The 25,065-nt window shown below is 41.9% G+C and overlaps 2 protein-coding genes across 2 annotated transcripts in view; both read right to left on the bottom strand.

Annotated features, from left to right (window-relative positions):
* RPL17 (ribosomal protein L17) overlaps nt 1-10,655 on the bottom strand; it is a 96,967-nt gene extending 86,312 nt beyond the window's left edge. The window contains exon 1 of the mRNA XM_075185805.1: nt 10,645-10,655. The gene's annotated coding sequence lies outside the window, so the exon portion shown is untranslated. The remainder of the gene's footprint in view (nt 1-10,644) is intronic.
* LOC142101352 (CD5 antigen-like) lies at nt 6,350-20,393 on the bottom strand. The gene is made up of 5 exons (XM_075185781.1): nt 20,333-20,393; nt 18,829-18,855; nt 16,589-16,906; nt 12,012-12,329; nt 6,350-6,846 (listed from the first exon to the last, which is right to left on the bottom strand). The coding sequence occupies exons 1-5, from the start codon at nt 20,358-20,360 to the stop codon at nt 6,842-6,844; spliced, it is 696 nt and encodes a 231-aa protein (XP_075041882.1). The 5' UTR covers nt 20,361-20,393; the 3' UTR covers nt 6,350-6,841.
* Nucleotides 20,394-25,065: the final 4,672 nt, after the last annotated feature.

Genomic DNA, 25,065 nt, shown 5'->3' with positions numbered 1-25,065 from the left:
CTCAGCTGAAGAGAAGCAGTCCAAAGCATGATACTGCCACCACCATGCTTCTCAGCAGGTACGGTGTTCTTTGAGTAATGATTTCTGTTGTATTTGCACCAACTTATCTTTAAGGATTACTCCAAAAAGTTCAACTTTGATCTCATCAGGCCAGAACATATTTTCCTTCATGGTTTAAGGTGATTGAATGAATTTTTTTGCAAAATTTAAACGGACATAAATGTTCTTTTTTTGTGAGAAATGGCTTGGTTCTAGCCACCCTTCCCCCTCACCCAGACATGTTCCAGACACATGCAGGAAGTGATCATCTCCTGCCAGGAATTCCTGCAGCTCCTTTAATGTGGCCGTAATCCTCCTGGTAGCCTCCCTGAGAGTGTACAGCGCGCCGGGGAAGGAGGAGAAGGAGGTAAGTGCCGGGGGAGGGGGGGGGGGGGGCGGCTCGGATCACCGGGGGGAGGGGCGGCTCAGATCACGGGGGGGGGGGGCCTCACGGGGGAATGGAGGCCCCCTTAGCCCAGGGGCCTCCATTCCCTTAATCCGGCCCTGTGTGTACCCAGCTTTAGCCCTGTGGACATTCTAAACCACTTTCGTCTGAAGTGGGTGGCATATTTAGATGTCAATTGCATCAACATAGGCCTGCCTGTACTGTGTGATGACGCAAATTCAAAAAGTAGGCTAGTAAACCTATGGTGTGCTCTGGTGTTATGAATGGTGTAGTGTCCAATTTGGCCACAAGTTGATGAACTATTGAAAAGTCACTTACACCTAGACATCAATGAGAAAAAATTTGAGTACAAAACTCTTATGAACTGCTCCCAAAAACAAGAATGTAGTGCTATACCACTGTATGCCCTTTTCAGGAACACCTGACGATGGGACTGCACCCCCGAAACTTAATAATTGAACCTTGCCATGCTCGAATAAATGACTCATGGAGAATTTCAATCACTGGATCATGTGCTGCAAATGTTATTTCCTCTGAATTGATTCTACGGAGGACATACATACATTGGTCTGCACCAGGGTGTTATTGTGTCCTGCAGTATAATGCATGGTGGCTTTCTATACATTACTTTATACCTGTCACACATCGCATGCCTCCTGCCATCGGATCCAGTTAGGTTCTAGACTGCAAAGCTGTTCCACAACAAACCCTTCCAGGAATCACTGACTGTTTTGCTGATGGCAATTAGTATACTGAGAATTGTACTTGTCTCCCGGCAAGATCACGTGCACTGTCATAGTGTGTAACTCAAATGACAAACAGTCCTAGTAGATAATATAAATAGACGCACCAATCACATGCTGTGACTTTCCATTCACCTTTTCCTGTGTTTATTATTGCTCATTAACATTGGCGTAAAGAATGCACATTCCAGATGCCCGTTAAATTTCTGTCCCAGTAGAGGACATCACGTCCTTACAGTTCAACTTATGTTAAAACAAGGTTCTGTATTAACTTGTTCCTGTTATTATGTAATAATTGCTGGTGTAGAGGAAACAGCCTTGCAGCTCTTAGCTTTGAGATCTCCCCTCCATTCTGATGGTGATCAATAGTACTAGATGGAATTAACAGGAAAAAAGCATTTACAAATCCTCTCGGCCAAAACCCCCTACCCTACTGCCACATACACCCCTCCCCTGGACCTCTCCCCCTTCCCTTAATCCCAAACCCACTTAAAGAAAACTTTTGCCAAGTATATAGGTGATTAGCATAGGCAAACTGAGGGGGGGGGGGGGGGGGTTCTAGTACCTGGAAACCCCCCTCCAAGCCAGGGGCACTGTATAATTGAGGTGGCTGGACCCTGCCCCCGCTTCACACGGCTCTGCTTGAAAAGGAAGAGCTGCACCTAACAGTAGTGCACGCAGCATTGCCCATGTATATTATAGGGATAGGAAGAGTTGGAGAGCAGCCAAGCACTGTCTAATATTATAGCCACGCCCCCATGCATGATGGTCACGCCCACTGGTGGCGTGGTGTGGAAACCCTCCTGTACAAATCCTGCATTTGCCTCTGATTAGCAACTTCACTACCTCTTTGCCTCGAGTGTTTTAACATTTAAGTTACTACCTGCTAACTCTGTGAATTTTGTTCTTACTGTATCTTGCTCAATATAAAGATTGTGGAATGACTATAAATGAAGATATTTAAAAAACAAAAATGCTTTATTATTAGGATAAAACTTTTTTTTATGTGGTACTGTTTAATCAATGTGTTTTTAATTATTGCAATAAATAGCATTTATTAATTTATGTTAAAGAAAAACCATATCATATAAGTTTATATATGTTAAATATTACATATCATGTTGTTTATTTCTTGCATTTGTATGTTTGTTTTTATACATTTATTTTTTATACCTATAAATTCATTAGGACCATTTATATCATTGTAGCATGAGGCATGGAAAACAATTAAAATATCTGGGATAAAAAAATAAAATAACTTATGGACCACAAACCTCACTGAAAAATTAGTTGGAGCAACAAGGGAGGTAACTCACCCTGTTGTGAAGGGGTAAAATATCATTAAAGTAATTCTATCATTTTCAAATTAGCATTGCCCAAGCGATTGTATTGTGTTTCCAACATACAAAGTGATTTATTTTAGCAGATGTAAAAAGTTAACAGTTTAATACATGATTATAATATAATACAGTACAGTACAGCCAATACCAAAAGATACATACATACCGCTGCGCTTGCATGCGCTTCGCTGCGCTCCCAGGGGTACCAGTGAACAGTAGTTCACCCTTGAATACTGTGGTCAGAGAAGACTGAAGCTAGTGGGAGCGCAGCTATGATATATATACATTCAGTGTTACAGAGTGAACAATGAAGATGACGTGGCTTGCTTCTATAGGTCCAGACTTCGGGTGGGTCCAGGGTAAACAGGTCATAGGCTAGTTCAAACTAAAGAATCCAAAGGTGGGGGTCATCTCTCCAGGGGATGTGCTCCTTTCTTCCCGCCAAGACTCCAGTTACAACTAGTCTATTAGCATTTTATAGTCAGCATCATATTAAAGGTTTATTCCCTAACATCAATAACTAGAGTATGCAATGTGCGATCTCTTCGCCGAATGCACAGTACAGCTGCTGATGTATAGGGGATTAGAATGATATCAGACATGACACATTTCCTATAACCTGAACCTTATATAACACTGAGGTGTACATATAATCATAATATATAAACTAATAATAAACTAAATACTATCTGCTCATAAATCACTGTAGAATGAATTCAATATGAATATGAATTATATAAATAACTAAATGTTGTAATGCGAGTGTGCATGGCATACTGAGTGCAATCGACCAATAAAACAATATTAACCAATATACTTTCGTTCATCCAATTATACGACTTCGACAATATGTTTTGGTCTCAGTAACACTGTAAGGTAAAATCTATGGGGTAGAGATAATAAAACTTCTAAAAAGGGAAAGTAGAGGTGTTGCCTATAGCAACCACTCAGATTCTAGCTATTGTGTTCTAGAATATATGAGATAAAGGACAGCTAGATTCTGATTGGTTGCTATGGGCAGCACCTCCACTTTTCCTCTTTAGAAGTTTTAGTAAATCTAACCCTGAAATACAATTTATTTTTTAAAGTCAACAGTTTATTGAACTTAAGGTCCTTTCAATGAAAAAGTTATTTATTGGTCCCTGAGGCATAATAGGAGAACTTTTTGTTTCTAGACAGATGGACCTGCTGTGTGCTTCAAGATGCTGGCTGATAGAGATCTTCATCGCAGCTGGTGTTTGATTCCCCTCACCAGCTTGTGTTACTATGTTTAGTGCATCATCCACGAAGAACGTAATCATCTATTTCTGGGCTGAGCATCTTGGTCGGCACGTTATGTGTGAAATATTTCCTTATTGCTGCAAGTCTCCAGCAGAGACTCTCCTCACCCATTACATGCCAGCTGGGCAAATTGTACAGATAATCTCACAGGCAGGACCTTTTCACTTACTGTTTATGTAATTATACCAGGCATATGTACCTGTCAGCATAACTGACTGCAAAGCTAGGACAACTTCGGTCACATGCTGATCCATTCAAGCCACTCCCAATCTAACTAACCACACCCAATCTAACTAACCACACCCAATCTAACCACACCCAATCTAACTAACCACACCCAATGTAAGTAACCACACCCAATCTAACTTACCACACCCAATCTGACAAACCAGGACATATCCTGCAGTGTCTGGAGTAGTAGATAGAGCACAGCACAGGGGGTAAATGTATGAACATGCGGGTTCTTCAATACCCGCGTGTTCAGCGTGTTCGGCGATTAAATTTCAAGCGGCGCTGCATTGTAAAGGGAGGTTTCCCTTTACAATGCAGCGCCGCTTGAAATTTAATCGCCGAACACGCGGGTGTTGAAGAACCCGCGTGTTCATACATTTACCCCCAGACCTACACCCAAATTCATCAGCGCATGTATCTTGAGATCCACTCCTTGTTGAATTCTGGAGTGCGCAGACCGGATTTACGTGTGTTTTTAAACGCTTAATGATCACAACAAAAAGATAAAATTATATAAACTCAAACACAGATTGCCTTGAAAAGGCATTAAATGAAACGTACGTGGGCATGTCTGTGGTCTGTGAGAGGGTCTGAATAATATATGAGATAGCAAAGCACCTTAAACATATAGAACTATCAGTTTTAGGGAGAGAGATGGACCTTAAGTAGGAACGGCAGTTAGGAGATATTATAAACTCTTATCCATTGTCTCATCATCTCCTGTTTGGACTACTGCAACCACCTGCTATCTGGCATTCCTGACACCCATATATCCACACTTCAACCCATCCTACAATGGCAGCCTGTGTCCTCCAGAATCCAATTTAAATTACTCGCTCTTACCTACAAAGCCCTCAACATCACCCTTTCATACATCTCAATTCTCATATCAAAATACTTTCCCTCCCGCCCTCTTAGATCTACCTCTGACCTGCACCTTGTCTCGTCTCTGGTAACCACCTCTCACTCCCGCCTACAAGACTTCTCCCGTGCTGCTCCCCACTTATGGAATTCCCTATCACACCCGATCAGACTTTCCCACAGCCTTCAAATCTTTAGACGCTCCCTGAAAACCCATCTCTTTATTAGAGTTTACCTAACTGATAACACTACTCACACTAATACACCCTCACAACTGTCCCAATCTCCACTCTGAGCCACACTTGCTCCTCTTGTGGCAGCTGTGCCCTCTTCCACTTAGAATGTAAGCTCTCTAATGAGCAGGGTCCTCCATACCCTTTGTTTTGTTTTTGTGTTTATTTTGTCTACCTCGTATGTCCCTGTTTTATGTACGTACTGTTTTCCCTACCACTGCGGAGCACTGAGGCGCCTTACAAATCTACCATAATAATAATAATAATAATAATAATAATAATAATAATAATAATAACAATTATAGCTTCCCCAGCCCCAGTAAGCCTATTTGATCGCAACAGCTTCAGCTGACATGTAGGAATGAATGAATGACTCTGTGGCTGAAGTACATGGCTTGGAATCTAGTGAGATATATGATATAAGTGAATAATACATGGAATAATATATCTGGATAAAATAACTGAGCCATAAGGATTCTTGGTGAATAAGAACCATAAGAAACAATGGATGAAACAATTAATGTGACTTTATAACCTCCCTAAGGAAGTTATAAAGTCACATTAATTGAGGAGAAATAACAACAGACTAGGGTGTATATTTACTAAACTGCTGGGTTGAAAAAGTGGAGATGTTGCCTATAGCAACCAATCAGGTTCTAGCTTTCATTTATTTAGTGCATTCTGCAATATGACAGCTAGAATCTGATTGGTTGCTATAGGCAACATCCCCACTTTTTCAAACCAGCAGTTTAGTAAATCTAGCCTTAAATGTGATTGTCAAAAACTCACAACCACAGAACTAATTTTAATGACATATTTCTATAACTTTATAATCACCAATACTACTTTACTATACCTTTTACATTTTGCTGTCTTGGAATTTTGTTCTGGTTACATATGGGTATTTTTAATTATTTATTAAAAACAGTTATATTCTAGGTCTATATACTATAGATAGTGGTTTCCGTTTAAATGACTTTCTTCCCCCCTTTTTTGAGATTAAATACAAACACACCAGCTGGATTTCAGAGTCTGGATTTTCTACTGGTCTACAAAGTTCCACCACAGTTCCGCCTAATGTTTAACTTATTAATTTGATCAGTAATTTAAGATGATTTTTTAAAATAGAAAAAAACCTCTGAAAATAATTGCACATAAAAGAAAAACCCCAAAAATCAAAACTGAATACAAAGGAAGGACGCACAGGTCAGTTACTTATTGCTCTTTGTATGTATTGGTTATCATAAACAATGAGTTAATCAGAAAGAAAAATAAATTTTATATGTACTCTTGAAGTGAACAAAAAATTGTCCAGAGGCAGCACACAGATATTAGTAAGTTATTCACCCCCCTTAAGGGGTACGTTTATTTATGCAAACACAGAGAGGAACATCACATTTTAGGGAAGGTCCCCCTTTTTCTCCAACACCTGAAGAAGATGAACCACTACCAAAATTGTCTGTTCTTTACTGCACCTGCATAAATAAGCATACCCTTATGGGGATGAATTACTAACTGATGTTAGAGTGTAGCTTCTGAACAATTTAACTGTGTATAGGTTTAGAGTTTTCGAGGAAGGACTTGTTCTTGGCTGGCAGCAGGAACGCAGAGAGTTAGTTGTGAATGTGCTCCGTCTTTAGATAACTAATCTGGAAATTGATCCATCATTAGACTGGAATCATATTTTTAAGTAGACTTGTTCTGCCTTTATCCTGTGAAGATATAATGACATTAATTATTCATACAATAATTACATTTACTCATATAAAAATAATTATTGATCTTTTCCATACTTTTTTTCTAGTCAAACTAGAGGTAGATATGAGACCTATGCGACAAGTCTAACGATAAGCACACATCCCGATTTTGTGTCAAGTTAGGCTGAAGTCGTTGAGTGTGTCGGCCTCTACGAGCCGTCATAGGAAGAGTAACTGAAGAGCGGAAGGAAATTGCAGCTGGCCGGTGATTGCTATCGATATGCGTATGTGGTCATCAGCAGATCCCACCAATGGAGCTTAATCAGCCAAATTGAACACAGCTCGAACCATTCAACTATCCGGCCGAATGACTGTATCCAACGCAGGGGTCTACCTTAAGGTTGGCTGCACAGACTTGGCTCAACATCTTTGATAGCTATTTTGATGAGAGTAGGTATCATTTAAGAGCCACAAAAAATATGGATTCATAGCCTCCTGCTTTGTAATATCACATGTCTGTTTTCAGGGCCGGACTGGGATTAAAATTCAGCCCTGGCCTTTAAAGCACACAGGCACATCGCTGTTCCAGATAATTATAATATTACATTAATTTTTGCAAAGCACATTGTTATACGGTGTCCTGTAAGATACAAATGTATTACGCGCAGCTTGACTCTCTATTTGCAGCATAGGGCTTACCAGTATCAGATAATAGTATGTACAGGACTGACAAGAGAAATTTGGGGCACAGGTACAGTGATCTTTTGGAGCCCCCCTCCATAGACAAGAAGCAAACAAACTGTGTGCCGTCACGCCGAAAAGTGCTTGGCCACATTGTGCTGGGGGAGGGGTCAACATAGGGCATTGATACATATATTGTATTAAAACATTACATTTATCACACCCTCCCAGTCACATTATGACACTCCCAGCCCAATGTACTTATCTATGCTTCTGGTGCTGCTGACATCCATAAGGATGGGAACTTCCTGTAGAGCAAGCAGAGAAGGTCTTTGTCTCACAAGATTACCAAATCTTGTGTTACTTAGAGCTCCTCGGCTTGCTCTGCAGGCTGTGTCCTCTCCGGGGACTGCGAGCAGCTATCAGCTCCCTTCCCCTAACCAGAGCTGGATTAAAGCTTGGGGGGGCCAAGGGTATTTAAGACAGCAGGGCCCCCATTACGTAGCATGGTTATAATTTTAGACAAATTTTAGACAAATACACAGGCAATACTGTGAGCACTACTGTTAGATGCACACAGCTCTGCCTTCACAAGCAGTACATTGTGAAGCGGGACATACCTCCCAACTGTCCTCGCAGTTGGACCAAATCCCGACTAAGCGAAACAGTCACCCAACTTTCAGGACTGCCCCACCAGATTCAGGACAGTTGGCAGACTGTCCTGCTCTCTCATACCTGTCTTGTAACTTCACCACCTGTGGATGCTGGTGTCTTTAACTCAGTTCCTGCTGATCTTGATCCTGGAATGTTGGATGCCCTATTTGGAAAAAAAAATTGGGAGATGAGCTTTAGAAAACTCCAACCAGCCCCAGTGTTAAATCAATAGCACTCACGTTTTATAATTAGGCTTCCCTCCATTCCCAATAATAATAATATTCACATTTAATAAGAAGACCTATTTCCCTCTCACCAGCCCCAACATTAAATTAACAGTATACCCATTTAATCAAATCCCATTTCCCTCCCTTCAAACAGTCCCAGCAATAAATTAAATAACATTTACGTTTAATAAATATAACCATTTTCCACAATCATCCCCGGCATTAAACAATTCATATTCACATTTAATAACAAGCCCTCCTCCCCAAAATCAGCCCCATGTTCAATTAATAGCCCCACAAACCCCATATTGAAATACTGTGGCCACACACACCCCATATTGAAATATTGCAGACACACTTACTTTGTTACATCCGCTACACTTCACGATCCAGCCGTCCGCATGCCCACCCGAGCAGCTGCACCTCCCTGCGCGCTGAGATTCAGTGACGTGCGGGCGATGCAAGTAATCACATGGGACGCGCACCATGTGCACACCCATGTTCATCTGCTCAGACGGGCATGCGGATGGCTGGATCGGCCCATAGAGCCATGGGCCCTTCTGGCATTCGCCAGGAGTGCCAGGTAGTCAGTCCGGCCTTGCCTGTTTTTGTGGGATTGCACCTGTTTATATAGACAAGTGATCAGATAAGAGTGGCAACATGGGTACACTATGAGTAGAGCAAATGTTTGCATGAAGGCCATGGCCAGATATCAGGAGATCGGGGAAGCTCCGTACAGAATATGGGATGTTCGCAATTAGTGCATCTTATTATAGGCATGAATCCAAGTACAATATATAATTTCATGGGATGGAATATTATAACAAGTTGCATAGTAGTTCCCACCGCACACATTTTCAGCCAGACCTGCAAACCTGCAGAAGGTTGCAAAGTGCATTTCAGTGGGGACAGTTTAAAAAAACCCAGAATCGTATATTTTCTGGTGGTTTGTAAGTGACCTTGTTGGAGACAATGAATCGTGGCATAACTGAAGGGGCTAGAATGGAGAGATGGGCATAAAAAACGTAGAGGGACAGTGGCTAAGATAGGGGTTAGAAATAAGGCAATGATTAAATAATAAATAACAACTGCAACAAAACACTAATATAACAAGAGTGTAAAAATATTGCAATCCGCGGTCTACAATGAAGAAACATATACATGCACTGTGCAGAGAAGAAGAGGAGGAGCTAGGACCCTGCAGAAGTGGAATCAGGTAGCGGTAAGCTGAGCCGCTGATTCATTCATTTATTCATTCATTCATTCATTCATTCATTCATTCACTCATTATCCAATATAGTTAACTTCATTTGGAGATGGCATTAACTTTAGAGGCGATAAGGTTCATCAGTTTTACTTTCCAACAATTCATGAATAATGCTAATTGTGAGTACTGCACATGGTAACCCTTTGATGTATTGGGAGAAGAAAATACCTGTTAATAGGGCTTCTTACCCTTAGACAAACATACATAAACCTCATGCCTCAGTCTTAGATTTTGTTGATTGTGAAACATATCTTAGATACTTATAACATATCTTACATACTTATAAAGTAAAAAGTTTGGGCTTTTAGTTACTAAGAAATTGTATATTGCATAGCCTCCTGAGAATTCCCGAAATGCTGTGTCATCGATCAGTACATCAGATATGGCTGGTATTTTATTTCACAAGGAATTTCGCAAAGAGGTTTCACTTTGGTAACATTACATACTTTAGTTTAGCAAGTACGATTGACCCTTTCTTAAGAAATCTGAGATGTATGTCTGAGTTTTTACTTAAATTTGTGCCTGCCACTTGTAGCACAAAGGAGCAATGAGCCAATATAATTTTCTTCTTGAGACATTCCTGATCCCAAATTAAGATGCATCCACCATGGACACATAGTGCAGGCAGTCGTTATATTGGCTGACACACTACTTATGAGAATGCAGCCTAAACTTCACTAGGAACCAGTGACGTCTCTGAGATACACACATCATTTTTTGTGCTGAACTAATTTTCAAATGCAGCCTATCAATTGGTAAATATTGGTTGAGCCCACAAAATGCCTACCCCTATTATGTATATGTACAAGCCTGGCATTAGCTCTGGGGGTACCCTAGATGGCATCTCTCGAAAATGGCACATGCCTTGGGTGTTGCACCCCTATCAATGCTGCTTCTCAACTTAGCAGGCGGAAGATGGGGGTGGCATCCTCTGCTCTCAGAGTGGGAGTATGGGGCTTAGGTGTGACATCATAGACCCCAGACCACAGGCCGCAGCCAACCCCTAGGCCTCTTAGACACCCCGACCACCAGTTGCCCAGCCTTCTATGCCCGGGCCCCTGCTCCAGAGGCCTCAGCCTACAGGCTGCCGACAGACCCCAGTCCTCTGAAGTCTCACACCCCAGCACCCTAGTTTCCAAGATACCAGGCTCCAGCCAGGCACCAGCCTTAGCCAATTACAGGCCACATCAGTTCTTGTCATAGCGCCAGCCATCAACCACAGCCCCAGGCCTCAGTTCAGTCCTCAGCCCCAAGCCACAGCCACCGGCCTCACCAGCCCTCAACCCTCTAAGATCTGAACATAACCTCTGGACCCTGGCTCAGCCTTTCTCAGGCACTAGGCCTCAGTCAGCATCAGGCACCAGGCTCAAGCCAGTCCCCATCGCTTGCCTACAGCCAGCCCCAGGAACTACGCTTCAGTCAGCTACAGGCATCAGGCCTAACCCAGTCACAGGACCTAGGCCCCAGCCAGGCCTAAGTGTTAGGCTGCAGCCAGCAGATCTCATCAGCTTGATGCCCCAGCCAACCCTCGGTCTCACTACCCCTTGAGCTCATGCCCAGGACGTTTAAGTAGAGGCTGCAATCTAGGTAGGCAACTCCTATTCCCCCCGTTCCTAGTGATATTTGTTTGCATTGTATCATGTCTGTTGTCATTTTTAAGTGTTGTTGCTTATTACTGTTGTATATTTTATATGGTGTATAGCGTGTGTAGAATAACAGTTAGGGCCTATGCACTGAACAGAGACAAAAGAAGCACCATCTGAGGTAGGATTGGGAGATATTTGGTAGGAAGGTGTGTTCTGCCCATAGGAATGTGCCGGTAATGCCATGGTACAGGGACACCAATAAAATATGTGTCACAGAGGATAACCCTAACCCTAACCCAACCATGGCCTTATCTGTGTGGAGTTTGTATGTTCTCCCCGTGTTTGCGTGTATTTCCTCCGCGTGCTCCGGTTTCCTCCCATACTCCAAAATCATATTGGTAGGTTAATTGGCTACTATCAAAATTGACCCTAGTCTGTCTCTCTCTCTCTGTCTGTCTGTGTCTGTGTGTTAGGGAATTTAGAGTGTAAGCTCCAATGGACCAGGGACTGATGTGAATGAATTCTCTGTACAGCGCTGCGGAATCAGTGGTGCTATATAAATAAATGGTGATGATGATGATGATACGACAAGAGAATGATGCGCATGCAGTATGACTTAGAGTTAGGTCTCCAACCTGCCCTGTTTCCTCCAGGATTTTCGTGCATCATGTCCTGGGAAAGAGGAAACTTACACATAAATGAAGCTCTTACAGTCATTAATTCAATGACAACAGGAGATTCACAAAAGAAGTGCACAACACATACCTGTGCAGTACACGCTTACATCCTCTTCATGGGTACAGTCATTGTATGACCACACTCGGTGCCGACATTTATCCAGCGTAGGTTCATCTCCATCGCACTGAACATCATCCAGCCAAATATTCCCATCTGACTGTCCAAATCGCTTCCTCCTTCGGATGTATGGCTGGCAGGATCCACACCGGAGCTGGCCACAGGTCACGTTAGCATCTCTGTCATCCCAGAAGTCATCACACACACTTCCCCATTCTCCCCCGTGATAGACCTCAAGCCTTCCGGTGCATCTGCTGGGACCGTCAACCAGTCTGACTTGAAAAGGTTCTATGTGAAGATGAAAAATACGTAATAAGTGAGGACAGCAATAGACAATTCACCCATATCCAACTTTGTTGTTGATTTGTATTTTTAAACGTGGTTTCCACCTTCAGATGACTTTAAATGAGTGCCCCGTAAATGCCCTGATGCAACATGCAGGCTAAATGCATGATTCTAATTTTTATTTTCCTTTTGTCTTAATATAATAAAGATGAAATTGTTAATTTTCAATGACACAAAGCTGCTATCTGGATACAATTGTATCCAGTACAGAAAACACAGCAGAGCTGGGACGTAACCCGGGCAACGGAGAGCAAAAACTCTGACTGATGGTATAACTAACTGGCTGTAGTGAGCGGAAGGAAGCTGGAAGGGTAAAGCAATGTATTTAGTACAAGTTTTAAGAGGGCCCCATAGCAAAATTTGGGGATGGGCCGGAGATGTTGGTCTAGCCACCAGCCCCCCTGGCCTCTTCTGAGCATCCAGTCTACTCTTTTGAGAGAGGAGTTCTTTGTAGCGGCTGCAGGTCCTATAGTTCTGTCCTCGAGGAAGGCATGTAGAATTAATTAAAGTTTAATTAAAAAAACAAAGCTTTATCTTGAAAAAAAAATTGCATATGTTCCTTTCTGTTGTAAGGTAAAATGTTATTTCCATGTGTATTCCATAAGGAATTTATTAAATGAAAACCATACTTACACCTATACCATAGGATAACCAAATCAACCAACAAATTTGTTTTGGGTATTTGTTAATGTTGCCATACTTGTCAAATATTGGATTTCCCTGGAAAGCAATGTTCTCCACCATAGAATGACAAGTACAATGGGCCTGATTCATTAAGGAAAGTTAAGCAAAAAATTGAGTGAGATTTCTTACTCAAGTTATCTGGACACAACCATGTTACAATGCAAGGGGTCCATATGAGTTTATTATTTTGCAAATAAGGAAAATACTGTTTTATCATGTAGCACACAAATACTTGATAGCTTATTTGTACACTGAAATTTAAAGTTGATCTAGGACATGCCGTACCCCAACTATAAATCTGTCCCCACATTTTAAATTTACCTCCCCTCCAATGCAACATGGTTTTGCCTTACTTACTTACTTTTGCTGAACTTTTCTTAATGATCAGGCTCAATGTTCCTACTATAGTGACAGAACATCTCTAGTGAAGAGAAGTGTCTAGATCCTATTCAATGTTAGTTCTTAGGAAACAATCTCCAGTGTTTATTTTCCACATCATTCCCCTCTCTCCCAGTCTCTGATTTCTTCATGAATTTTGGGTATGTTGGCTCCTAGGCTGCATTTAATATTATGGCTGAACTTGAAAATATGTCATAGTTCATGTAAACCAGCTGAAAAACACGTTCAAGAAGTCTGATGCCGATATAAGGAATTTATATAGAATTCAATGGTTCGAGGAAGTGTTGGTAAAAATGTAAAATAAAAAATAATCCTTAAGATTTTTGTATCATGGAAATTAAGGAAGAGGATAATTACATTGTAAATACAATTAGATATATGAAAAAATATTTTTCATTAGGGTGTGAGCGCCTATTGATTCTGTTTCCTTTTCTCTTGGTGTCTGTGTGTAAGAAAGGTGAACGCAAAAGATTTTTATTAGAGTTTCCAAAGTAAAACAAAAAATGAATACAAAGATGAATACAGCTCAAATGGCAGATAAATGTGTCGGATCATTCAAGAAATATCACATAAAAAACAAAAAATCCCAAAAAACATAAAACCAAAGAAGACAAAGACAACAAGCTAAAGGAAAGGAGTGGGGAGGGTGGGGGAAGGGGGGGGTGGGCACATAAACGGGAGCAGCCAGAGAAGGGAGGTCAGTGGATTGCAAAAGGGCCCTTCACGTGGGCGGCCCAGAAGAAGTGGCGTTGGCTCTAACTGGACCTAGAAGGAGAGGCCGCAGCCGCATGGGTAGCGTAATAGTCAGAACAGAGGAACCACTTTATTGGGGGGGACACTGCAGTGGAATACTTGAGACCAATGGTTTCCATCACATAACTATACTGAGTTTTCGCTATAAATTTGGAGAGATGTGGAAGAGCCGGGTTCTTCCAGTTCTGGACGATTGCCGCTCTAGCTGTAATTAAGATATGTCCAGCCACGTACCTGTGGTGAGCTCTGAAATCAGGCGACTACAGTCGAAGGAGGGCCAGGGAAAACTGTGTCGTGGTGGCTGTAGAAGTTACTTGTCGGATTAATTCATCCCATAAAAGTTTAATTTTGGGGCAAGTCCAGAAAATGTGGAAGAGGGAGCTGGCTTTCCCAGACTTTCTCCAGCAAGACTGAGGTACAGTGGACCAAATGATATGCAGCTTGTCTGGGGTGTAATATAATCTATGAATCCTTTTAATGAACACGCCTGAGTGGTTGATGCATTTTGACATTGCGTATACATTCTTGAAGATATGATCCAGTCCTCATCCGACACGGGGTGGCCAAGGTCAGATTGGATCTGGCTGTATACCTCTCCTTCCGTGTGCTGTTCACCTGTAAGCTGCAAACTCCTCACTACTGTTCAGCTGCAAGTTGTAACTTCTTACCGCTGTTCAGCTGCAAGCTGCAATCTCCTCACTGCTGTTCAGCTGCAAGTTGTAAATTCTTACTGCTGTTCAGCTGCAAGCTGCAAACTTTTCACTGCTGTTCAGCTGCAAGCTGCAAACTCCTCACTGCTGTTTGTTCATCTACAAGCTGCAAACTCCTCACCGCTGTTCACCTACAAGCTGGAACTCCTCTCCGATTTTCATCTGCACACTGAACGAGTATCGTGAGTTGTTGCTAAACCTGTGCTTTAACTATTGGTTCAACTTTACTGCTGGCTGGCTAAGATCGCTGCATCTCACTGTTAGAGCTACTATCAAGTTACCTGTCACCTGTAGTTCCACGTCTGACACGGGTTATCCTTAATCTGCTGTTACCTGGTTACTGGACTGTTATTGTGAACTACTTGTTGTGCCGGTGGCTAGTACTTGGGCTCAAGCTGCGTGTCTCTGTTCAGTTGCTCCATACTACAGCGAACTTACCATTGCAGTTACAACGAATCCTGCTACCTGTAGTTCCACGCATGGTTCAGATACTACTCACGTCTCTGCTACTTCTAGGCAACATTCTACTGCATGTGTCAGTGTTCATCCAAGTCCTTGGGTGATGATTAACGCTTACTGCTTTACTTAATAAGAATCAGCGATTCCAGTACCACCTGCTAAGTTGAGTCATCTCTACTCTCGGATCAGCTAAGTTCTATATACTACTCTGTTTGGACTGTATGCTGTACCAGTGACTCACATTCATCTGCTGTGTGGTTCTCTATTGCATCCTAGTGTTCTTGTTTATCATCACTGCGTTGAACTGTATATCATCTCATGCTGTTGCCAAGCATTACCGACTATGAAGTAGCATATGTGAATTGTGTCTGCATTGCTACGAATTGCCGTGTATTCATTTCTGCCTATATATATATATATATATATATATATATATATATATATATATACACACAAGTTAACCCGTGCATGATACTCATGCATTCTAGTCAAATCAAGCTACTTAAGGTGTTAAAAAGGTTCTTGTCATGCATTTGGGCCTAGCCCAGGCCTCCTCAAGGGAAGAGCGTTACTTCCCAACGCAAGTGCCCTTTTTTTAAGTGGTTTTGTCCACATGTCACCACCTCATCATCATTTTTCTCCATCACCTCATCCTTTATCTTCATCGCCACATCCTTCATCAAGCTACTTAAGATGTTAAAAACTCCCCACTGTTACCCCCGGCAACCACCAACCACTTCCAACTGTCACTTCTCCTTCAAGAAATATATAGGTCAGTGTATAACTCTGCCCAGCAGGTGGCGCTGCAGCTTGGTTTTTTCCCCACACGCCACTAGGCATTTATATAGTAGATATATCTATTCCTGTTGTACCAACATTCAATATACTACGTTGCAGCACTACTACTTTCTCCTGTGTTATTATTGATGCTTGTAAGCCGTGAACTTATCCTGTGAATATCCGTGTATTCTGCTTCCACCATCCTCGATAGTGAGGCAGGGGATCTGCAAAAAACCTCAGAGCCGTGACAATAATGCTTACATTATACAGATACAAATAGAAAACACAAATTTGACATGTAACAATATGAAAATATGTGACAAATTATGTATTTTTTTAATGATTTGAGGCAGATTGCAGCTGGCTGTACAGACACATATGTACACCGAATCATTGCAATGATAACTAAATCCATACCTCTGCAATTCACCCAGACGTCCTCCCTGTGGTTACATTGGTGTCGCCCCACTGGGGTCACTTGGCATTCAGATAGGGATTTCTCGTCTCCTGCGCACCGCACCTCATTCAGCCAGACCGCACCGGTTCCTCTTTGTAACCTGCCACAGCGCTTGCCAGATATGGGGGTCCCACATTCCAGTTGTTTACACACCACTCTGGTGTCTAGTCTATCCCAGTTATGACTACACACAGTGGCCCATTCTCCATCCTGGTGAACCTCTAGTCTCCCGTTGCAACGATGGTCTCCACTGACGAGTCGGATGTTCAGTGGCTCGTCTAAAATAAATAGAGTGATAGTGACAGTCTGTTCTAGGTCAGTGGTTCCCAATTCCAGTCCTTATGCCCTAGACACCTACCTTGAATGGTCCAGGTTTTAAGGGTTTCCATGTTCCAGGTGCATAAATAAAAATGAATGAAGCACCAAGTAAGTGATTTTGGAAAACCAAGGCATGCTTCTTGCATACCACTGTAACATTCTCCCATATCTCTTCTTTACTTCTCTGACAGCACCAGACAACTACAACAACTACACATATGGCAAAACCATGTTGCACTACAGGGGGAAATTTAAAATGTGCATATAGATTTAAAGTTGGGAGGGGAGATGACTCGTTCTAGATCATCAGTAACTCGTTGTGTGAAAATAAATCTGGCTAGTATTTGTGTGATATGTTTAAAAGCAGACAGTAATGTCCCTGGAGGCAAAAGAGATGAATTTCACTTGCACCCCTTGCATCGCAAAATGGTTTGTCCAGGTGCAAATTTACACCCTGTTGGTGTATTTACTCCAAACTGTCCATGAGGCCCAATGTGAGCAGGATTGGAATGCTGGTAGGTAGGAGTCAGGGGCAGGCTGGGCTGGGGGGCATATGCCCCCGGGCCGGCCCCATAGTGGGCTACCTTGGGCTGGGTCACTGGGCCTCCTGCATTTTTCTCCCTTTAAAATGTTCCTAATTTGAATTCAACTGATGTCAACCCTACAATGATCTTGCAGGTGTCAGACTTTTCCTTTAAAATGCATTTGTCTATCCAGGCCTGATTCATTAAGGGAAGCATACTGAGTGTGATGTGTCTTTGTTTTGCAACGCACGTAAATCGGATACACGTACGCCTGAATTCAACAAGGAACGGATGTGAAGATCGTGCACTGATGAATTTGGGTGTAGGTCTGTTCTACTACAAAAGATACTACAGGATCCGTCCAATATATATATGGAATATAAAATCACAAAAGAATGCACAGAAAAAAAACCTATCAATTAATGTCACTTGTTAATAACATGGGATGTAGTCAATCTGTCGACCCTGAACCTATCGACAGTCAGAATGTTGACAGGTTTGGTGTGTCTACATGGTTAAAATGCTGACATTGTCGACAGTTGGTAAAGCTGGCAGTCACAATGTCGACATTCAAACGGAAATGCCACCACCAGCTACCACACCCGCCGGCACAATACAGTAAACAATACAGTAAAAAAATAAAATTAAACGTCAATACATAAGTAAAAAAAAACAGTGTGCCCTCCCTTCCCCCCAAACAGCTTAACCCTAGTGCTGCCAGCCTAGGCTAGTACTAGCAAAATCGGTGGACTAAAAAGAGTGTAGTCCCCACGATTGTACTAGATCCAGCAAATTTGCTGTGCCAATTCCCCACCCACATCCCCCCCTGAAATCGTAGGCTGTAACAAGACATCCTTTGTTCTTGAATATGAATTGAACGTGGCTGCATTCTAGGATGTCATAGGCAAACCGAGGGGGGTTTCCAGGCACTAGGAGTACTGTATAATTAAGGTGGCTGGACCCTGCTCCTGCTTCACACAGCTCTGCTATGTGCACCTAACAGTAGTGCACGCAGCATTGCCCATGTATATTATGGGCATAGGAAGAGTTGGAAAGCAACCATGCACTGCCTAAAGTATAGCCACGCCCCCATGCATGCTGGTCACGCCCACTGGTGGCGTGGTGTGGAAACCCCATCTACAAATCCTGCGTTTGCCCCTGGATGTATTGTCTGGTTCTAATCACTGTTTAATCGCCTTAATGAATCAGGCCCGTCTTGTTTTTCTTGCCAATGTGTTGGAAGGTCCTCAGATATCTGCACATTTAATGACAGGTATTCGACCACTAGTCGCCATAGACCTTCCATCGTTACATCTTATACAGGTATAATTTAGTATAATTTAGTACAGCACACGTACCTGAAACTGCGAAGCCAGCAAGGGAACCTAAAATAAAACAAACAGTTATTTAGCACAGTATATATAATTCATAACCACAAAAGGGGCATCATTCTGACTTGACGCCATATTTAGAGCAGATCGGTTCATATATCATGCCTGGCATGATGACGCAAGTCTATCACACCCCTTAGAGAGGTGTTTTTGAGTCACACATATCCTTAAGATTCACCTTGTACGATGCGTATATATACAAGCCCGATAGTCATAATGTAATTTTCCGTGTTCATGACGATTACAGGTGCATGGTTGCAATGATCATATCTATGTGCTAGATTACAAAGTGCCCATATTGTAATATTCAAGAAATTCAAAATATACAGGTATTTTGCATCCAAATCTAAATTAGGCCCAATGTAAGCATATATCATCTCTTTCATAGTTAAAGTGCACTCATTGCCTACACAAAATAGACAACCAGAATGTTTGCTATTTACTAACATTTATCACTTAAACAATAGCAGCAACCAATCAGCATTTAGCATTTATCTGCCTAAAGCAGGTCAGATAATGAAAGCAGACGTCTGATTGGTGTCTATGGATTTAGTGCAGATTTGCAACTTTCAGCAAAGTTTGTAAACAATCCTCTTCATGTACTATCTCTCGGTGATGTCACAGATAATCTGAACAGATTACATACAATGTAAAGAACCAGGTTTAATTATTACAAAATAGAAAATATTTTTTTTCTAATACATTACATTGGAAAAATGCAAGTAACAATTGATTTTTAGGTAAACATCACATCATATCAGCAGATTGTTTATATTCAAAAAAACAAGGGTTCTCAACAATGATCCTCAAGTATCACCAACAGGGCAGGTTTCCAGGATTTCTTTAATTATGCACAGGTGAGTTAATTTATTTTGCTGGTTCATCAAGACCACAGACAGAAATCCTGAAAACATGACCTGCTGATGGTACTTGAGGATTGGAGTTGAAAACCCCTGAAACAAAAGATTTATAGCTGTAGCTAGACTCCTGTGCGGAAATCTTGGTATATAGCATTTAGTAGAAATCTCAGTATTTCGTTTTTAGTAGTAATTTTGGGATATAGTTGAATATAGTTATTGTATGCACCCACTAGGAAGATCACAATCCCATTCATCATTATTTATTTATATAGCACCACTATGTGCTGTGCAAAGAACTCATTCACATCAGTCCCTGCCCCATTGGGGCTTACAATCTAAATTCCCTAACTAATATATACGCACGCACGAACGCACACACACTAAGGTCAATTTTGATAGTAGCCAATTAACCTACTAGTATTTTTGGGAGTGTCACCCAGAAGAAACCCACGCAAACACAGGGAAGTCCACACAACTAGTCAGGAATTGAACTCATGACCCCAGCACTGTGAGGCAGAAGTGCTAACCACTGAGCCACCATGCTGCCCTAATTTTATTTAGTTTTCAGTAGTAATTTCAGGATATAGTAGAATATAGTTATTGTTACGCACCTACTAGGAAGATCACAATCGCATTCATGGTTCTAGATGCCAAGTTTAGTATGGAATATAAAAGTTGATGTGAATCGTTTTTTAGGAAGTAACTTTTTATATACCCGGAGATTACCACAATCAGCATAATTACTGCTGAATTCATTAAATGGGTATCATTTCTAGTTTTTTATTCCAGAAAGTTTTCTCTGTCTAGTAAATACACTCCAAAATAAGTGATATTAAGTCGCCCTGGTTCATTAAAACCAACTGAGCCATCAATTAAAGGGGAAGTAAATCCTTAATTGGACATTAATGTAGTTCTCAGTTTATTACTGAGAAACACAATACACCTGTCTGCACTTCTTACCTTGTACACCTGACTGGTATGCTGTCTGTCTTCTACAATAAGCACAGGGGGGTGTTCCGGACCTCCACGTCACCTGAAGCACCCCAATGTAGCTGCCCCCCTCATCCTTTTACAGTACCTCACTGCCAGCAATAAAATGCTTAATGGTTGATGTCATAACCATGACCCTTTACTCTTCTGCTTAACACTATCATATATATATATATATATATAAAAGACACCACACAGAACTTGCTGGCAAATAGAAAGTTGTTTATTTAACTCAGTAAACATGCTATATGGTGGGGGAGAACACTGTAAGCAGATCGTCAAAGCTCTAAATGGTACCTTTGGCTGGATCACATAGAAATAACTTGACATAAATATCAATTAGGGCCGCAGTGCGCCACTGTATATCATAGCAAATGTACTGATTTTTGATATTGTGTTGCATTTTCCGATTGGAAATGTATTGATTTCTTATGCAGTAGCTGTATGCTGGAGGAAATGTGTTTTTGCACGAATGGAAGGAAGGAGATCCTAATTAACTTAATTAAGTCTTTTCATTGTGTGTGACCAATTTAGTCTGAATGCACAGCAGAAGGTTGTTACCTTTATCCCTTCTTGTTAAAAGATAGACAAACTACATGAATAATGCAGCAAGCAAGCAATTTAGGTAATCACAGATTGATATCAGTTTTATTAAAGATTAAAATTGCGTTATCTCAAGTCTAGAGAATATTACATCCTGATGATAAATATCTGATATAATATCTCAGACTTGTGGTGTCAGGTAGGAAGAGGGCTGGATTACCTCCTGCCAGGTTATGTGTCCAAAACTGTATAAAAAGGGCCCTGTTTGACCATGTATTGTATTATACCATCTGATCATTTGGAGAACTCTAGTACTTCAAACTAGCGTGTAACTGTCCATGTCAGGCCTATTAAGCAATAAAACATCACTACTTAAAGATCCTCCCTATTACCTGCTTACGCTCTCATCTGTTCCCCGGCTGCCCTGTGTTGAAACCAGTGTCTACTTGTCAACGCTCTGCCCACTACCCAGCAGTCCTGATCCATAGTAAGTGGTTAGGAAGTACCAGTCTGCCCAGAGCAAAGAGACACTGCAGCAGCTATAGCAAAAGTAAGCGATTCTAAGCGCCGTTGAAGGAGCCCAGTGGTGGCAGCTGAATTCTCCTACAACTATTGCACAGTTGGCATTCACAGTCGGCGATTGTCTGGTGGCAAAGTGACACCAGTAGGAGTGGTCAGTAACAGTCGGTTACTGACTGTGAAAGAGAAATCCAAATAAACCATGCAGAAAGGACATCCAATCTTCCTTCCCCACTACAGACCGGATAGCGAAGTAAGCCCATCATGTCACAGTAACTATTAAAGGTCTAAGTCTGAGTTACATAGCTAAAACGTGTGGGTATGGAACCTGTGGTGTCTTAAGACCCAACTCATTCACTAACTAAACCTTCTACACCAAACATTCTGTAGCTTCATCAGTGCTGTCATAGCAGAATATAGTGACTGCACTCCATTACGATTCACGCCCACTTCAGTTACACTTAACATTAATTGTCTTTACTCGTCCCATCAGTTCATTGTTCTTAACTATAAAAGTAAAAAAGTGTAACCTGCATACTGTGCAGGGAACGACCTGGGTCTCGATCTCTGTCACCCCCCAGACACCATCCCATTGAGCTTCAAGCTAAACTGATGAATAAGTTTTACCATGACTGCAGTTTTTTTTATACCCTCCAAGAAACAACAAAATACACATCCCACAGCGCTTAGCCACCGCTCGTGTGTATGCTGGTGGTGATTATTTCTCTCCAGTTGCTGACAATTTTCAAATAATCTCTTCTTATGCACATAAGTCCACACAATAATGTATATGATTAGTGCACATTTCATAAATTAGCTTTCAGTATGATCCTCACAAAGTTGCTTCAGCCACAAGTCAGTGGGTAGCAGCATTTTACCAGAAAAATGCTCTTACTGTAGCAGATGAAAGGCAATCGTATTATTCTGAGCAATAAGCTTACTCACCAGCCACTGTCAGGAATAGGACATATGACATCCTTCTTGAAGATATCTGTGTTAAGGCTGAAATCATGTTGTAAATGGATTGTTTCCTTGGTCAAGGGAGATAAGGGTCTCAAACAGATTTGATATAATCTAATCCTGACAGGGATTGGTGAATTTACATGCATATCCCTGTGTAGGAGTTTGGTATATCAGACATGCACTGGATTAAGTAGAATTAGCCCTGCAGAGTTTGTTTTGTGAGCATGACTTTAATCAAATCAGTGGTCGACTTTACTCTTTATTTAAGCAACCAAAATCTTGGTCCATTTACTCATCATTTCTCGTCTCAACTATTGCAACCTCCTTCTCACTGGCCTTCCTGTCTCTCACTTTTCTGACCTTCAATCAATACAGAATGCTGCTGTTAGGCTCATCTTCATCTCTCACCGCACCTCTTGCGCTAATCATCTGTCTAAATCCCTTCATTGGCTCTCTATCCATTTCAGAATTCAGTTTAACCTCCTTACCCTCACTTATAAAGCCCTCACCAACACTTATCCCCCTTACATCTCTGACTTTGTCTTGAGGTACCTACCTACCCAACCACTGCTCTGCCTCTGACCTTCACCTTAATTTACCTCTCATTACCTCCTCCCATGGTCGACACCAAGACTTCTGTCGTGCTGCCCCATTCTTTGGAACTCCCTACAATGACTCAATCGACTCTCCCTCCACCTTCAGTCCTTCAAACGCTCACTCAAAACTCACCTTTTCAAGATTCCCTATCCTACCACCTCCTAACCATTATATCCGTCACCTCTTCTTCCTCGTCTGCCATCTCCATTTTCATCCAGTTGTTCCTACTGTCTCTCACCACCACTCCCTCTAGAGTAGGGAAGGGTCCACTCTACCTATTGTCCCACGTCTGTCCACTGTCTGACTCTTCTGTACACCCTGTCAAGTCTTTTGTTGCACTCTGTGTGAGTCCCCATAGCATTACTCACACTCAACTTACTTGCTTCTGTATCCGGCGCTACGGAATCTGTGGTGCCTTATAAATAAATGAATATTAATAATAATAATTTCATACCCAATGTAACCTAAGGGAGTAATTCAATTCTCCGTAATATGCTGCGCTCATTTCCATGTACTATGGCACCCGAATATCATTGATTTTCCTGCACACCTCTATGGGGGCGTGGAAAAATCAGTGACGCTCCATTGCCGCCGAGTGCCTTCACTACAGTTCCTTAGGCACTTTGTGACACATGGCAGGGAAATCAATTTCCCCCCTATGGTCTGTTTGACACTTGTCCCAAGATTTGCATAGTAAAGAGCCCTCTGTCTCTTCGTGGGACAATCAATTGGGTTTTCCAGGCAATATTGCAAATAACCGGCGTGATCCACGCAGAATAGATTGTTGCTGTAATGCCTATTATAAGAAAATGATACACTTAATTTCTATTACATTACTTATTTATTATAGAAAGAAGAAGTGGACGCTATGCCAATCAATGTGGATTATCCTTCCCTCAAGCTACTGCTAATTTCTGTATCAGTTCCTTTTAGAGATGGGTCAGTTACTTTCCACTAGAAAGCATTTTTTAATTTGGTTTAAGATAAAAATCTGATATTTGGAATATTATTTATTAAGATTCAGTATGCAGTATTTATGATAGAGCTGTGTACTGCATGTTGCGTGTTGCTTTTGAATCTTTGCACCCGGTTTTACGTTCTGTGTACACGGAATGTACATAAAATTGCCCAGGTGGATTTATGAACCTGTTTTGTCCTGTGTGATGCAGTTCTCCTTGGTCAGGTAAGACACAGCCTGTTCTTCTTTAGGACTCACCCAGTGGTGTAAGAGGTACGGAATAATGGCTGCCATTATTCCGACAATACTTACCTCAACGCTGCGACCCCGAACGGCTACTTCACGACCTGGTTCCAGGACGGCTGCTGTGACCGCCGACTGCCAGGCACAATGTATTTTGTTTGCTTAGCGTTGCACATTGTCTATGGGCGCATACTTACATTTCCACCTTAACAGCAAGGAGAACAGCGTCGCGGTCGGCAGTGACGTCACGCAGAGTGGCCGAATTCTTCATTGGTCGCGATCCCCGGCAGTCGGCGGTCACAGCAGTCGTTCTGCAGCCAGGTCGTGAAGTAGCCGTTCGGGGTCGCTCCCTCGGGGTAAGTATTGTCGGGGTAGTCAGCATCGATATGCTGACTACCACCGAGGTAGCCACCTAATGATGAGCTACGCCTGGTTCTTATACTTTGTGTGTTGACAAGCCAGTAGTACCACTTCTCTTGCCTTGCATGCTGGGATATGTAACAGCTAGTAATGAGCAAAGATGCAGTGAAA

This window comes from Mixophyes fleayi, chromosome 1, assembly GCF_038048845.1.
Source record: "Mixophyes fleayi isolate aMixFle1 chromosome 1, aMixFle1.hap1, whole genome shotgun sequence".
In the NCBI taxonomy this organism is placed as follows: Eukaryota; Metazoa; Chordata; class Amphibia; order Anura; family Limnodynastidae; genus Mixophyes; species Mixophyes fleayi.
Note: the sequence above shows the minus strand (reverse complement) of the source record. Positions and strands in the feature narration are given on the sequence as shown.

Coding starts and splice junctions, on each gene's coding strand:
- LOC142101352 (XM_075185781.1), bottom strand. CDS start 20,360: ATGAATGCGATTGTGATCTTCCTAGTAG. Junction 18,856..20,332: donor GATTGTGATCTTCCTAGTAG/GTGCGTAACAAT, acceptor GTTTTATTTTAG/GTTCCCTTGCTGGCTTCGCA. Junction 16,907..18,828: donor TGCTGGCTTCGCAGTTTCAG/GTACGTGTGCTG, acceptor TATTTATTTTAG/ACGAGCCACTGAACATCCGA.